Genomic DNA, 15189 nt, shown 5'->3' on the forward strand with positions numbered 1-15189 from the left:
GTGTATCAGAAACACAGAGTCAGAGACTTGTCCCAAAGCCACTCCAGCATTGTCTTGGCTGTATGTTCCAGGTCATTGTCGTGCTGAGAGGTGAACCGTCGCCCCAGTCTGAGGTTGTGTGCACTTCCACACACTGACCTGCTGTACCTCAAGCAATACAATAAGGTTCCATGATTTTTGTTTACCAATTTTGTGTGTCAGAGTGAGTGCTGGGTTAATCCTGTTCCCTACACTGCTGTGTGCCAGAGTGAGTGAGTGCTGGGTTAATCCTGTTCCCTACACTGCTGTGTGTCAGAGTGAGTGAGTGCGGGGTTAATCAAGTTCCCTTCATTGTTGTGTATCAGAGTGAGTGCTAGGTTAATCCTGTTCCCTATACTGCTGTGTGTCAGAGTGAGTGTTGGGTTAATCCTGTTCCCTATACTGTTGTGTATCAGAGTGAGTGTTGGTTTAATCCTGTTCCCTACACTGGTGTGTCAGAGTGAGTGCTGGGTTAATCCTGTTCCCTACCCTGCTGTGTGCCAGAGTGAGTGAGTGCTGGGTTAATCCTGTTCCCTACACTGCTGTGTGCCAGAGTGAGTGCTGGGTTAATCCTGTTCCCTACACTGGTGAGTGCAATCAGTGGCACCGACTACTGTTGGGAATTTGCTATTTGGGCGTTGATGTTGGCCTGTTCACCTGCAGTGTAACGGCACGTATGGACCTGTCCAAAAACGGCGGGCCTGATGGAGCTAAAGGAGGGCTGCCAGATCCCAACCTGTCTGCCAGCTCTCTTTGAAAAGAGCTGGGGCTCGTTTCACAAAATGTGTGACCTGCGAGCTGAGATCTGCGAGATGCCATAGATGTCTGCTGCTCTTTTTGGAGCGTCTCATGTAGAATCGCAAATGCAAGCCATGAACACAGGTGGCAAGCGCGTTCACCTAGGCAATCCGTTAATCAGCCTGATGGGCGGCCTGTAGCGTAGTGGTTAAGGTAAATGACTGGAACGCGGCGGCCAGCCGTGTGTAGGTGTAGAGCCCTACGATGGTCACCACGGCTCGAATCCGCCCTTTGCCAAACCATGACATAAATAATGGAAACTATTTCCTTGTAGAATTGTCCCATAATCATGTTTGTCGTGTCATTAGATCTCCAGCTCCATTTCACTATGGATAGGAAATCCTTTCTGCCATCATTCTACTTAATAGTTATCTCAAATACAATAAGGTATTTGGCTCTGTCCCCCACTGTTCACTCTGAACAATATGGGATATGCAATTTGTTTAAAGTACATTGTTTTTAATGGCTGTTATTGTAACTCTGAGAATGTTTTTTACATTTTTTAATTTTATTGTTTCAAATTGTTAAAATTAGGGATATGTTACGGCCCCCTGCTCTGTGCTACTTATTCTGGCGTTACTTCACAGGTGCCTTGTTGGCGGAGTACCAGGTCATTTGCGCAATTGGGAGCACCTGTGACCAGATGTTAAAATGTACCTGACTCTTGCCTGAAGGAGGGAACTCTCTTCCCACGTACCTGTTGGTTCTTTTTGGGTTTGCATGAGACAACATTGCTTCAGCATACTTTTCACACATCCACTCACTCACACTACTGATGCAACTGACTTTCACACTACACATTTTTGTTAACTGGTTATTTCAAATAAATTTGACCTTGTTTTTTAAATGCGTCAGTGTGCGTCTCCCTCTTTGTCACGGCCAATGAGCCAGGTCGTGACCGATAATGAAGTACATAATAATATCAAGCAGGAAATAAAATGAAAGGTAGGCAGCTGGTTGGATGTTGGGTAAAAGTTTTTATGGCAACTGAAGGAGAACAATATTTACAACTTGTCTACTATCCATGCACACAGATACAGACAATTGCCAAAATATCCACTCACTGAGAACTTTATTAGGAACACCTGTACACCTACTTAGATGTAGAACTGACATTACATCACTACTGACATTAGATCAATTATTGCAATTTATTACATACACAAAAAAAGATTACAATGTTATATACAGTGCCATCTGTAATGTATAGGACAAAGACATTTTTTTTTTTGGCTCTGTTCTCCACAATTTTAGATTTGTAATAAAAAATGCATGAAGGGCATGTTTACAGACTTTGGTTTCACCATATTGAAATTAAAGTGTGTTTTATATATAGTAACAATAAACATAATATTTTTCTAGGCTTTTTCTTGCCTTTGGTTTGTATTATTGTCATTAAACATGAGGGCCAGAGTTGTTCCAATGAATGTCAAGGAAGCCATTATGAGACGTCTGTTTTGTTATGCCAAACCTTAGGTGTAACAAAATCAACTGTTTGGAACAGCATTAAGGAGAGAGAACATGTAATGGGGCATAGGGCATGGCAAGCCAAGTAAGACCTCTGCAGCTGATAGCTGAAGAATTCTCATAATGAAGAAAAATCCCCGAACATGTGTCCAACCGATCAGAAACACCCTTCGGGAGGCAGGTGTGGATGTGTCAGAGACTACTGTCCACAGAAGACCACAGTCATGTCTCAGTGGGTCACAGACTTCAACCAGTCATGCATACAGAAAATATGCAGTAAACATGACTGTAATTTACATCACATAAATATGTCCCAAACATTATGGTGCCCTGAAATGGGGGATTATGTATAAAAAGTGCTGTCATGTCTACATGGTGAAACCAGAATACATAAAAATACCCTTTAATAAAATATGAGAACTTGCACTTTGAATCGTTTGTTTATGAATATAAAATTGTGGTGTACTGAGCTAAATTAATGTTTTTGTCCCAAGCATTACGGAGGGCATTGCATATTACAATTCTTATGAACATATAAACACAACAACAGCAACAAATATATAAGTGAATAACTATATATTGTTGTTTGTAACAATATTAGCATGGTGGATATGCATAGGTATTAAAGGAGACTGGGCTTGGGACTGGGGCAGTTGGAATAGCCAGGGCAGGAGGGAAGGTGAAGGCTGGGTCTCCTGAAGTACTGGTATTGTTCCGATTTTGCCAAGGACTTCACAGACCTCTTCGGAAGTATATCTGCAGCCTACCGGGGAGAAAATATACATGCCTCCACATGCTGATCACCTGGAGATATCAAAGTAACATTAGTTATGAAATGTATGAAAGTAACCAAGACCTGACCTAATTATACTGTGTGCCTAATTATACTGTAATGCCTGGCATTACAGTCATTATTGTACTAAACAAAGAAAAAACAGAACAATAAGTATATGTATTTACTGTACATTCATATAATTTAAGGTAACATGGGTGTAAATATTGTATAATATAATAATTGTGGAAACTGCTCTATTATTTAAGTACTTAGCTGGGCAACTACATAATATGGGCAAGTTAACAACAACAACAACAACAATAATAATAATATATTAATGGAAAATAAAGGAACATATACCAAGATGTCTGAATGACAGTAAGTTAGGCCAATGTCAATAAACAATTGCCAGTGAAATACGAGCAACAATAATACATTTTATGTCTAAACCTTCACGAATCAAACGTGTATACAAATTGTCAATACTATTAATGACGGTGATATTTTAAAACCGTAATGTGATAGCATGTTAATGTAGCTGGCTACGACGTTGAGAAGCAGACATGCAGAGACATTATCCCGTTTACCTGTAATTTTCCCACATAAAAAAACGAACAATTGGAACATTCAAAATAACAATAATACATCGGGAATACCTCAACAACATGAATATCATTCGAGGACCCGTTAATGCCAAAATAATTATCTAAATAAGACTTACCAAAAGGAGCCCATGGATAAGAGCTTCCGTTGAAAATGAATGGGAAAAGTTAAGGAATCGGCGCTGTAAGGACGTCATTGGTTTTTCTCGGAACAGCGCCGCGATATCAACGTGCGGCCAAGAATATATCGCATCCGAAGTGATAAGAACTTCCGTTGAGAATGAATGGGAAAAGTTAAGGAAAGTTAAGCTTAACTATCCGCGGCTGCCGCGCGCGGAAGGTCGGTGGTTCTAATCCCGGTGGTAGCGACAATAAGATCTGCAAAGCCGTTGGGCCCTTGAACAAGGCCCTTAACCCAGCATTGCTCCAGGGGGGGATTGTCTCCTGCTTAGTCTAATCAGCGTACGTCGCTCTGGATAAGAGTGTCTGCCAAAATGCCAATAATGTAATGTAATGTAATGTAATGTCATAATGGTGCTGGGCTTTGTTTCTAACCCCCTTGATAAGGGAGTATGGTTGAGGTGTTAGGTTACAAAAACACTGAAGCAGGAAATGTATTCTTCCCTACAACAGCAACACTCCTAAGCTCTGTGGGCTGTCCATGTGTGTCTGAGGGGTGGAAGGATTTATATTGCAGTTAGAATTATTGGTCTACATAAAATAAAAACACAATTTTAAATAGAGGGGCGACATTGGCTCAGGCGGTAAGAGCAGTTGACTGGCAGTTGGAGCGTTGCCGGTTTGATCCTACCTTGGGTGTGTCAAAGTGTCCCTGAGCAAGACACCTGCCCCCAAAATGTTCCTGAAAAGCTGGTTGGTGCCTTGCATGGCAGCCAAATCGCCAAATCGTTGGTGTGTGTGAGTGTGTGTATGAATGGGTTCATGAGAAGCATCAACAAAGGCGCTATATAAAGGCCAACCATTTAATTACTTATTTCATTTGACAATTACGTGTCCCTGGCAAACCTAATAGCCTACACTTAATAGATATGTTAGACATGTTGCTCTTTGCAACATTCAAATTAAATCTACACGCCACCTAGAAGCCATCCAGCAATAATATCGGTTTAATATCGCCGGTGGGAAAGTGATGACACAAATCACAATTACTAAAAATGTACAGTATCGTGCTCCCAGATTAACCACGGTAGATAATAGCCTAGCCTACTCTGTGACTGCCATCACATACAACTTGTTGGGCGATGTTTACAGCGTGGAAGCCTACCCATTTCTACACAAAAGTGTGTTCGTTCTTAGTCGGTGCCTTGATGATCGGAATTTGTAAACTAGCCTATCAGTCGCACCAAGGACTTTTGGGAGCCCAAGTAGTAGGCCTACGTAGAAGTTTCACTAGACGCCTGTGTTGGGGCTTGGGAATCAGAATGAAATCAGAATTTACAATACGTCGTCGCTTTAACTGGACGGAAGGTTTGCTTACTCCATTGCTTTGTCTGACAAGCCCAAGAAAGCTGACGGTGATGCGGAAAGCTGTCAGTGCCTTTTCTGAACTAAATCCCAGAGAGTGGAGGCTATTTAAAGTGCACTCTCATTATTACTTTCCAGAACGAAATTATTTTTAAAATAATTAAAGTATACAGTTCTTAGAATAAATTCCATCGGCTATGCGTACGTATTATTACCCGTCACTGTATGTAGCCAATACTTAAAATGGGCCGAGTTTTGTGAATTTCCCTACTGAAACATGTGAAAATGTATACTCGTACTTAAAAATAAACTTCACGTAGGCATAAGCCGCATATACGTATGTACCCAACGTCAGGGGACACTTGAAACGAGAGAAGGTGATTTCTGTCAAGAAGGTTACAATTAAATGAACTATTTCATTAACTCCGTACATATCTGAAGGGGGGGCGTGATCACGGAAGATTCCTTCTGGATTTCAGCACTACCAGAGGACACGCCGTATTTTCGTGGAAAAAATCGGTTCTGCGAGAGGTCTGTAGCCATCGCAGTTTTATTTGCGATTCGCAAGGGATGCATTTTCATCTCTTCGTGAAACGAGCCCTGCCCTCTGCTCAGCTGGCTCTCCTCGGCCTCAGCCTGGCGCCAGTCCAACGCCACACCTGCTGCAGGTATGGAGAGCCAGGGAGTCCCTCCCACTCTCTGTCACGCAGTTTCAGAGAAAACGAAACTCTCTCTCTGTTTGCGTCAAATAACTAGGTGGGTCTGCTCAGAACTCGGAAATATCTCTTTCACACGCCGATTCAGGGAAACTACACTACCTTCTGAATAAAAACTGATCTCATCAGTTTTTTTTTAGCCATTTTTTTGTAAAATGGCTGAAGGTGGCGTTTTACTGGATCAGGACCAGTTCAGCTGTTCGATCTGTCTGGATCTACTGAAGAATCCGGTGACTATTCCCTGTGGACACAGTTACTGTATGGGCTGTATTCAGGGCTGCTGGGATCAGGATGATCATACTGGTGTCTATAGCTGTCCCCAGTGCAGAGAGACCTTCACCCCAAGGCCTGTTTTAAGAAGAAACACCATGTTTGCTGAAGTGGTGGAGAAACTGAAGAAGACAGGACTCCAAGCTGCTCCTCCTGCTCACTGTTACGCTGGACCTGGAGACGTGGCGTGTGATGTCTGCACTGGGAGAAAGCACAAAGCTGTCAAGTCCTGCCTGGTGTGTCTGGCCTCTTACTGCGAAACTCACCTCCAGCCTCACTATGAATCTCCTGCCTTTAAGAAGCACAAACTGGTGAAAGCCACTGGAAACCTGCAGGAGAATATCTGCTCTCATCATGACGAACCACTGAAGATTTACTGTCGTACCGATCAGCAGTGTATCTGTTATCTGTGTACAATGGATGAACACAGAGGCCATGATACAGTCTCAGCTGCAGCAGAAAGGACTGAGAAACAGGTAGGGCTGAAACTTATACATAACACTCATGCTATTTTTTCAGTAATTACAGATATTATCTTGATATTTAGCTATGATTTATACATTTGAAAAGGACTCAGTAGCACAATGATTCCCTGATCTGAAGTCCACAGTGATCAAGCAGTAAGAGCAGGAAGTGAGCCCAAGTCAGCTCTGTGTGACAGCTCTGTTCACCCCCCTCACCCCCCTATTCACTCCCTGAATGAGAATCAACACGGCTGGAGGAGCTAGTTCACTCACACAGTTTAGAAGCTTTAGCTATGAGGCCAGTACACTTCCACACACTGACCTGCTGTACCTCAAGCAATACAATAAGGTTCCATGAATTTGCGTTTACCTATTTGGTTGTTAAAATGAATTAATTATATACGAATACATAATTTAAGCATGAAATAGACTTTTCATTGAAATTCACTTTTCAAATGTAACAAATCCAGTTTCATGTATTTGAGAACATTTATCTAATGTAGTAATTACTTGGATATTTCCACATTAGCAAGCCATAGGATGAATGTATAATTAATAAACCAAAAATAAATACATGAAGTTTTTTTTCCAGTATGAATTGGCATGAACTAATGGAGTTGATGACATGAATTAATTATGTACAGATACCTAAACCAAGCGGTATAGATGAATTACTCAGTTGTGAGTTATTTGCATTAGTTAATGCTAATTCATGTAAATTGTTACCAGTTTACCGTTTTGAATGAGAAAATGTAGTTCAACATTGTTATATGATATAATACAATATAATTATGATAATAAACCTGGGGAGAAATGATCAATCTATCCACAGAAGCAGCTGGGGGCGACACAGAGTAAATTCCAGCAGAGAATCCAGGAGAGAGAGAAGGAGCTGCAGGATCTGAGACAGGCTGTGCAGTCACTCAAGGTGGGTACTGACCAGAGGAGAAGACAACAGCTGGCTGCTGGAAGAGCCATTTCAGGGCTCAGTCAGGGCTCTCCTCCAGTCAGCCAGTGAGGAGCCCAGTGTTGGGCCACTTTCCAGCCCTGCTGGGCTCAATCTCACTGAGCCACACTGTGGGGAACAGGCTGTCTGGGGTCCCAGTAAGAGCTGAGTGAAAGGCCTTGTTCAAATGTACAGCCCTCCTCTCTCTGTGTCTCCTAACAGCACTCTGCACAGGCAGCAGTGGAGGACAGTGAGAGGATCTTTAGTGAGATGATCCGCTCCATTGAGAGAAGGTGCTCTGAGGTGAAAGAGCTGATCAGAGATCAGGAGAAGGCTGAAGTGAGTCGGGCTGAAGGACTCCTGGAGCGACTGGAGCAGGAGATTGCTGAGCTGAGGAGGAGAGACGCTGAGCTGGAGCAGCTTTCACACACAGAGGATCACATCCATTTCCTCCAGGTAACATCACTGGCTCTCTGACAGTCTGCACATGTACACTGTACATACATGGTGAAGTGTGTTCCTCATTTACAAAGATCTGCTCCTGGTGTCTGCACAGGAATCTGTACTGAGACTGTTCTCTGTCTGTCTGTCTGTCTGTCTGTCTGTCTGTCTGCAGAGCTGTCAGTCTCTCTGTGTCCCTCCTGGACCTGGAGACTTACCCAGCATCACTGTCAGTCCACACGTCTCTTTTGAGGCTGTGAGGAAATCTGTCTCTGTACTGAAAGAGCGACTGGAGGACGTTTTCAAGGCGGAGTTGGTCAAAGTTTCTGGAAAAGGTTGGTGGACAAACCCTGCTGCAGAAAGTGTGTTTAGGCACTGCACACAACACACTGGTGAGATTCACTTTTACATCATGAAAGGCACTTTCACAGGTTATGTATTATTAATGAGAGGGGTGAGTGACATTTCAGTCTGTCTCACAGGTTATATACCACAGTGTGGAGTGACACTTGAAGCTCCAAATGAGCCACAATATGTGTAGGGATGAGACATTGAAAGCACCCAGTGTGTTATGAGGCAGTCTATCTGGCGAGAGTATAACCATAAAACTGTTCAGTCAAAGCTTTGTTTACGCTTCAGAGAACAAAGTATCTCCAGTCTTTACTTGCTAGGATGCAAGCTGCTGTGGAGAGATGAGAGGAGACTGCAAGGTTTAGAAAGATTCCTTTCAGAGATGCCAAATGAAGATCCTCTCAAACTCAGTATTTTATCATAAAACATTTCCATCTTGTCTCATCTCACTGCATCTTTGCTCAGTTTTAGAAGAATAGCTGGGATTGATACTGATGCTGGATCCTTCATGTATTTCAACAGTATATCAGTTAATTCATGTTAATGCCATTTTCATCTACCTTATTGTAAAGTGTGACCAATATTTTTCCACTGTGAAATTAGCATTATATTTCACTGGGAAATGATAAAAGAAGGGAATCTTTAAGAGCTCACGTTGTGATCTCTCTTCACAGTGGGAAGAGTCCATATTGTTGGCCCTGAAGAGCCGAAGACCAGAGAGGACTTCTTACAATGTGAGTCTGTATTTCAGCCCTATACTATAATATATAGATTATAGTTAATAATTTTCTATATTCATAACTGGCTGGCTTTAGAGATCTCATACATCTTCTCCTCCATCAGATCTCTGTTAATTCAGCTGCAGTCATCCTTGTATTAAACAAACGGATCACACAGTACATTGTGTATGTACTTGGACAGCTGGTAGAGTTTCAGTTCTTTTGGCAACAGAACATTATGAAAAGAAATCATAATTTGAAATGAAACAATGAATATGAAGTTAAAGTGCAGACTGCCCCTTTACTTTGAGGGTATTAGCATCAATATCCGGTGATGTGTGTAGGAATGACATTCCTTTTCATACATAGCCCCCCCTCCCCCCATATTTTTATGGACCAAAAGTAATTGGACAGTTGGCTTCTCAACTGCTTCTGAATAGTTAGGTATATTCAATTGCTTCCTTGGTGAAGGCATAAGAGAGCCTTCAGTATTTTGATTCTTGGCTTTTGATTGCCTTTGGATTCTGTCTTGATGCACCCTCCAATGAGTGTGAAGGAGTTTGATTGAATTAGAGCAGATCTGTAGACTACAGAATTCATGATGGCAGCAAGGAGTGAAGAACATGGTGAAGTTTCTTTTTTTCAAGTGCAGGTTCTCCAAATTGAAGTGCCAATATTTACAGTGAACAAAACTATACATTATACGACATCAGCTGTTATAATATTTCTACTTTATTACACCAACATATTCATGTGATTATCGAATCAGCCAACTGTGTGGCAGCAGTGCAATGCATAAAATCATGTAGATACGGGTCAGGAGCTTCAGTTAATGTTCACATCACCCATCAGAATGGGGATAAAATGTGATCCAAGTGACTTTGACCGTGGAATGATTGTTGGTAGCAGACAGGGTGGTTCGAGTATCTCAGAAACTGCTGATCTCCTGGGACACACTTGCACACTCTAGAGTTTGCAGACAATGGTGCAAAAAACAAAAACAGCAGTTCAGCAGACAGAAAGGCCTTGTTAATGAGAGAGATCAGAGGAGAATGGCCAGACTGGTCAAAGCTGACAGGAAGGTGACAGTAATGCAAGTGACCACACATTATAACAGTGGCATGCAGAAGAGCATCTTTGAACCCACAACACATCATAACTCGAAGTGGATAGGCTACAGCAGTAGAAGTTTAATAAGTCTAATTAATACCTAATAAAGTGGTCGGTGACTGTTCATGCAAAAATAAAATAATGTGAGAATGCAGCAAGGTGCAAAATTTGACTCTGCCTTCAAGGCCCAATGTTCACATTTGCTCTGTGGGTTGAGTGGACTAATCTTCAGGGGCTCATTTGCTCTGTGGGTTGAGTGGACTAATCTTCAGGAGCTCATTTGCTCTGTGGGTTGAGTGGACTAATCTTCAGGAGCTCATTTGCTCTGTGGGTTGAGTGGACTAATCTTCAGGAGCTCATTTGCTCTGTGGGTTGAGTGGACTAATCTTCAGGAGCTCATTTGCTCTGTGGGTTGAGTGGACTAATCTTCAGGAGCTCATTTGCTCTGTGGGTTGAGTGGACTAATCCTCAGGAACTCTAAACTCGGCACTTTAAGTAGCTCCTCCCCCAGCGGAACCTCCATAAACAATATAGTCATATTTAAACTATGTGCATCTATGTAGTGCATCTGACAACAACAACAATTTAACAGAAAGATTTACACGGCAAACATTTTTACACATTTAAAATGATAGATAAACGCACCAGACTCGCACCAGCAGGCCCTTTCCCATACAAGAGAGAGAGAAAAAACTAGTGATGCTGACACCTTACAAGACATGGCAGACCTTGCCACATTAATAAATTACACACACAAAACACAATTCTCCCCATGATGCAAAACAACTGCATTTTGGAAGAACTGCATGTGTGTGCCTATACTGCATATAATTAGAGCAAAACGTGGAGCAAATCATAAAGGTTCGGCACGGAATCAGCCTGTGGCATTTCTTCTTCTGTGGAGAGCAGTCACTGACACATCCAGTCCTGCTTCCTGAGGAGGGTTTCTGATCTGTCCGCCCGGTGTTTGGGGGTTTTTCTTCATTATGGTGAGAATGTGAACTGTCGGTCTTCCTTGGCCTACCAGCCTCTTTGCAAATACTGAGCTCACCAGTGCTGTCTTTCTTAAGGATGTTCCAAACTGTTTATTTTGGAAAGCCTATTGTTCAGCCTGACGGTTATTTTCTTATTTCTCAGCCTCATAATGGCTTCCTTCCACTGTCATTGGCACAACTCAGGGCCTCATGTTGGCAAACACCAATGAGGTGACTGCAAAGGCACTCAGAAGCCTAGAATCAAGACTAGATACTCAAAGCTTTCATATACCTACACTAAAGAAGCGATTGAATACACCTGACTATTCAGAATCCGCTGAAAACCCAACCATCCATTTACTTTTGGTCCCTTAAAATGAGAGGACTATGTATACAAATGGTGATTCCTAAACTCATCAGCTAAATGGTAAATGGTTGGCATTTATATAGCGCCTTTATCCAAAGCGCTGTACAATTGATGCTTCTCATTCACCCATTCATACACACACCGATGGCGATTGGCTGCCATGCAAGGCACTGACCAGCTCGTCAGGAGCATTTTGGGGTTAGGTGTCTTGCTCAGGGACACTTCTACACAGCCCGGGCGGGGGATCGAACCGGCAACCCTCCGACTGCCAGACGACTGCTCTTACTGCCTGAGCCAATGAGACGACTGCTCTTACTGCCTGAGCCAATGAGACGACTGCTCTTACTGCCTGAGCCAATGAGACGACTGCTGTTACCGCCTGAGCCATGTCGCCCATGTCACCGATTATGGATGTAAATGAAGAGCCAAATGAACAGAAATTGTTGGAATACATACAGACTGCACTGTATATGATAATATGTGTCCTTCAGTCAGTAAAATATGAATATATAGTAATAAAACAAGAATTACCATCATCATAGTGGGTGAAAATATTAAATGTTGAAACCACTTTCAAATAACACAAAACAGTACAACAAACAAATAACACTACAATATAAAACAATCAACAGCAAGTGCAATAAAAGCAAAACAAAAAATCTGTGTAAACACTGACATCCTATCGATTTCACATACAGTTCTTTTGTAGTGGATTTAAAAGCATTCAACCATATCAAAGCATTAAGCTTTAAGTCATTTTGCAGTCCAAAGGGACAGAATGCATAAATTCCCTTTTTTCTCGTGGGACACTGGACACAAAAGTATACCAATGTTCAAGTTGTTGCCAAAGCTGGACATCCTACCCGAGAGTATAGCTCACAATGGTGAGTCAAGGCTTTGCAATTTGTTCTAAATCCAGCGTGTGAAGAGATTGAGCAGAAGTGTGCATATATAAGAGATCACCGTAGTCCAGCACAGGCAGAAAGGTGGCAGTCTCTTTTTCATCTTAAAAGAAAAACACGGCTTATTTCTGAAAATAACTAAAAACTAAAATTAAGCCTCAATTTCTACACCAGTTACTGTACACATGGCTTCAAAGTAAGAGAATGGTCAATGAAAATGAACGCTCTCAATAACCTTTCCCTCAAGAGGGGCCACTAAACACCATTCAGTCTGAAAACAACATGAGTATGTTAAAAAACTTCTGCTTTAAAATATTATGGTCTGCTATATTAAAGGACAAATCAATAAAAAGAGATTTGGTCATTATTGAGGTTCTGTCTCTGCAGATTGTTTCTAGCCAAATTTGTTGGAGATGGGCCAAATTCTCACCATATCCCCAAAACAAATTTTAAATAGCGGAAAAATCTGCCTGGAGCATATTAAATTGGGAATATGCATTTTGTTCAGTATGACCCAAGGAATCAGATGACAGAATTTTAGATTCTAGGACACAGATTATGTGCAGTTGTGATAACCTGAGTAGGAGGAGGATAAGAACATACCTGCAGTTTCATTCCTCTGGGACCTACAGTTTCTGCTGCACATTTTGTAAAGAAATAAAAAATTGTTAAAAATCAGCCGTTCATGCTTTTATCCCTAATTAAAATGTAAATGTGAGGGTAAGGACATCAATGAAGAAAATATTGAATATTTCACCAATGCAAATGGTACCCCCTTCTCTTCTCCTCCATCAGATTCCTGTCAGCTCACACTGGACCCCAACACAGCGTGTGAATACCTCCGTCTGTCTGAGGGGAACAGAGAGGTGACCTGTGTGAGAGAGATCCAGTCATATCCTGATCATCCAGAGAGATTTGACTACTGGTGGCAGGTGCTGTGCACAGAGGGTCTGTCTGGACGCTGTTACTGGGAGGCTGAGTGGAGTGGAGCAGGGGTTTCTATAGCAGTGTCATATAAAGAGATCAGCAGGAAAGGAGAGGGTGATGACGCTGCTCTGGGAGGTAATGACAAGTCCTGGGCTTTGTGCTGCTCTCACTCTGGTTACACATTCAGTCACAATAATGAGGACACTAAAATCCCTGTTCCCTCCTCCTCCAGAATAGGAGTGTACCTGGATCACAGGGCAGGAACTCTGTCCTTCTACAGCGTCTCTGACACAATGACCCTCCTGCACACAGTCCAGACCACATTCACTCAGCCCCTCTATCCTGGGTTTTGGCTTCATGATTATGGATCCTCTATAAAACTGTGTGATATGTGATGAGACAGAAAGTGAAGGGAAGATCAGCTGTAATTAAAGAGAGGGAAAAACAGTGAGATAAAACAGTGAAATGAGATAGAAAATGAATTAAATGAAATATTGGGCTGGCTCATTACACCAAGGGCCGAGTTTTACCTTGATATGCAGCTTCACAAACCTGATTTAATAAGATTTGGTGAAGTCACTGTTGTGACTCCATTTTGATGATTTAGGAGTGCTTAATGGATGATTTTTGAGACGCCTTTAGAAGTATTACATCGCTGTACAGGGCGTTCAGTGCTGCAGCACCCAGGCTCTGGAATGACCTTCCTGGGTGCAACAGGACTTCTGAATCCATCCAGTCTTTCAGAACACAGTTAAAACCTGTCTGTTTAGGGAGGCCTATCACACTGGTCATCACACATAGCATTTCTCTGCTCATTGGGGGTTCTCCTCCCTGCTGGTTCATTGTAAACATTGTTTTTATAGCTTGGTCTTGTTTTTACTCTTGCTTTTTGTGTTGCTTCTTGTATTGTTATTAATCAATTTTAAAAAAATTATTATTATTTTTGAAATGTACTGTACAGTGCTTTGAGCTTGGGAAAAACGTTTCACAAATAAAATGTATTATTATGAATATAATATACTAGAGACAACTAACAATGTTGTCTGACATGGTAATATATGAAAACCTGTTTTAAAGACGCTTTTAACAAAATTGAAAATAAATTATTTTTGAAAAGTGATGCTTTTTGGATTTGGGAGCTTCTTACACATTCATAATGTAAGTTCCTGTTTGTGTGTCAATAACATTTTACTACATGGTGGGAATGTCTCACCCATTGTGAGACGGTATCAGGTTATTGTTTTAATATTCAGAAATTATGACATTATTGACACTAACTTTAACTTTTAAATTTCCTCCTGTAAGACATTCATGATTTGAACTCCTAACATATGGAATTACTGACCTCAGGTAATTAATAATTTGCATTAATGGCATTTGGCTGATGCTCTTATTCAGAGTGGTATACAACAAAGAGGAAAATTCTATTTCAACTGCTAACAGTACAACAAAGATAAGGACTAGGGCCTATTTGATTATTGATAAATATGTATATTTCTTTTGATGCACAAACATTCTGGAAAGATTTTCATCTCTTTTTAAGATATTCTATATATAATTTATAGACTTCTTTTTAAATTATTATGTGTTGTCTGCATGTTTTGCATGTTTCATTTTCAGTAAAAAACTGGGCCTTTCAATTGCGTCTGCTGTTCTGTTTCTATTTTGTATTAGTAATGTGATAATGCTGTGAAATCAGAGGTTAATAAAACATTTTTATCAGATTTTATCTGCACCTAAATTCAAACATTTCACAATTCTCAAACTTCCTGTGAGTAAGGAGGAGCTTTGGATTTCCAGGTCACTGATTGGTCAGGGCAGGAATCCTGAGATTTGATTGGTCAGGACTGGGGTGCT

The 15189-nt window shown here is 41.4% G+C and overlaps 1 protein-coding gene across 1 annotated transcript; it reads left to right on the forward strand.

The window, feature by feature from the left end:
- Positions 1 to 5959: 5959 nt before the first annotated feature.
- LOC133126376 (tripartite motif-containing protein 16-like) lies at positions 5960 to 14452 on the forward strand. Its single transcript, XM_061238554.1, has 6 exons — positions 5960 to 6607; positions 7428 to 7523; positions 7764 to 7997; positions 8158 to 8317; positions 9008 to 9067; positions 13201 to 14452. The coding sequence occupies exons 1-6, from the start codon at positions 6017 to 6019 to the stop codon at positions 13725 to 13727; spliced, it is 1668 nt and encodes a 555-aa protein (XP_061094538.1). The 5' UTR covers positions 5960 to 6016; the 3' UTR covers positions 13728 to 14452.
- The last annotated feature ends 737 nt before the right edge of the window (positions 14453 to 15189 follow it).

This window comes from Conger conger, chromosome 4 (genome assembly GCF_963514075.1).
Source record: "Conger conger chromosome 4, fConCon1.1, whole genome shotgun sequence".
NCBI classification, from domain to species: Eukaryota; Metazoa; Chordata; class Actinopteri; order Anguilliformes; family Congridae; genus Conger; species Conger conger.

What these genes read in the sequence shown, in the direction of transcription:
- LOC133126376 (XM_061238554.1), top strand. Translation starts at nt 6,017, where the DNA reads ATGGCTGAAGGTGGCGTTTTACTGGATCAGGACCAGTTCAGCTGTTCG. An exon ending in CAGAAAGGACTGAGAAACAG is followed by an intron (nt 6,608 to 7,427) that starts GTAGGGCTGAAA and finishes ATCTATCCACAG; the next exon opens with AAGCAGCTGGGGGCGACACA. An exon ending in CAGAGAGGACTTCTTACAAT is followed by an intron (nt 9,068 to 13,200) that starts GTGAGTCTGTAT and finishes CTCCTCCATCAG; the next exon opens with ATTCCTGTCAGCTCACACTG.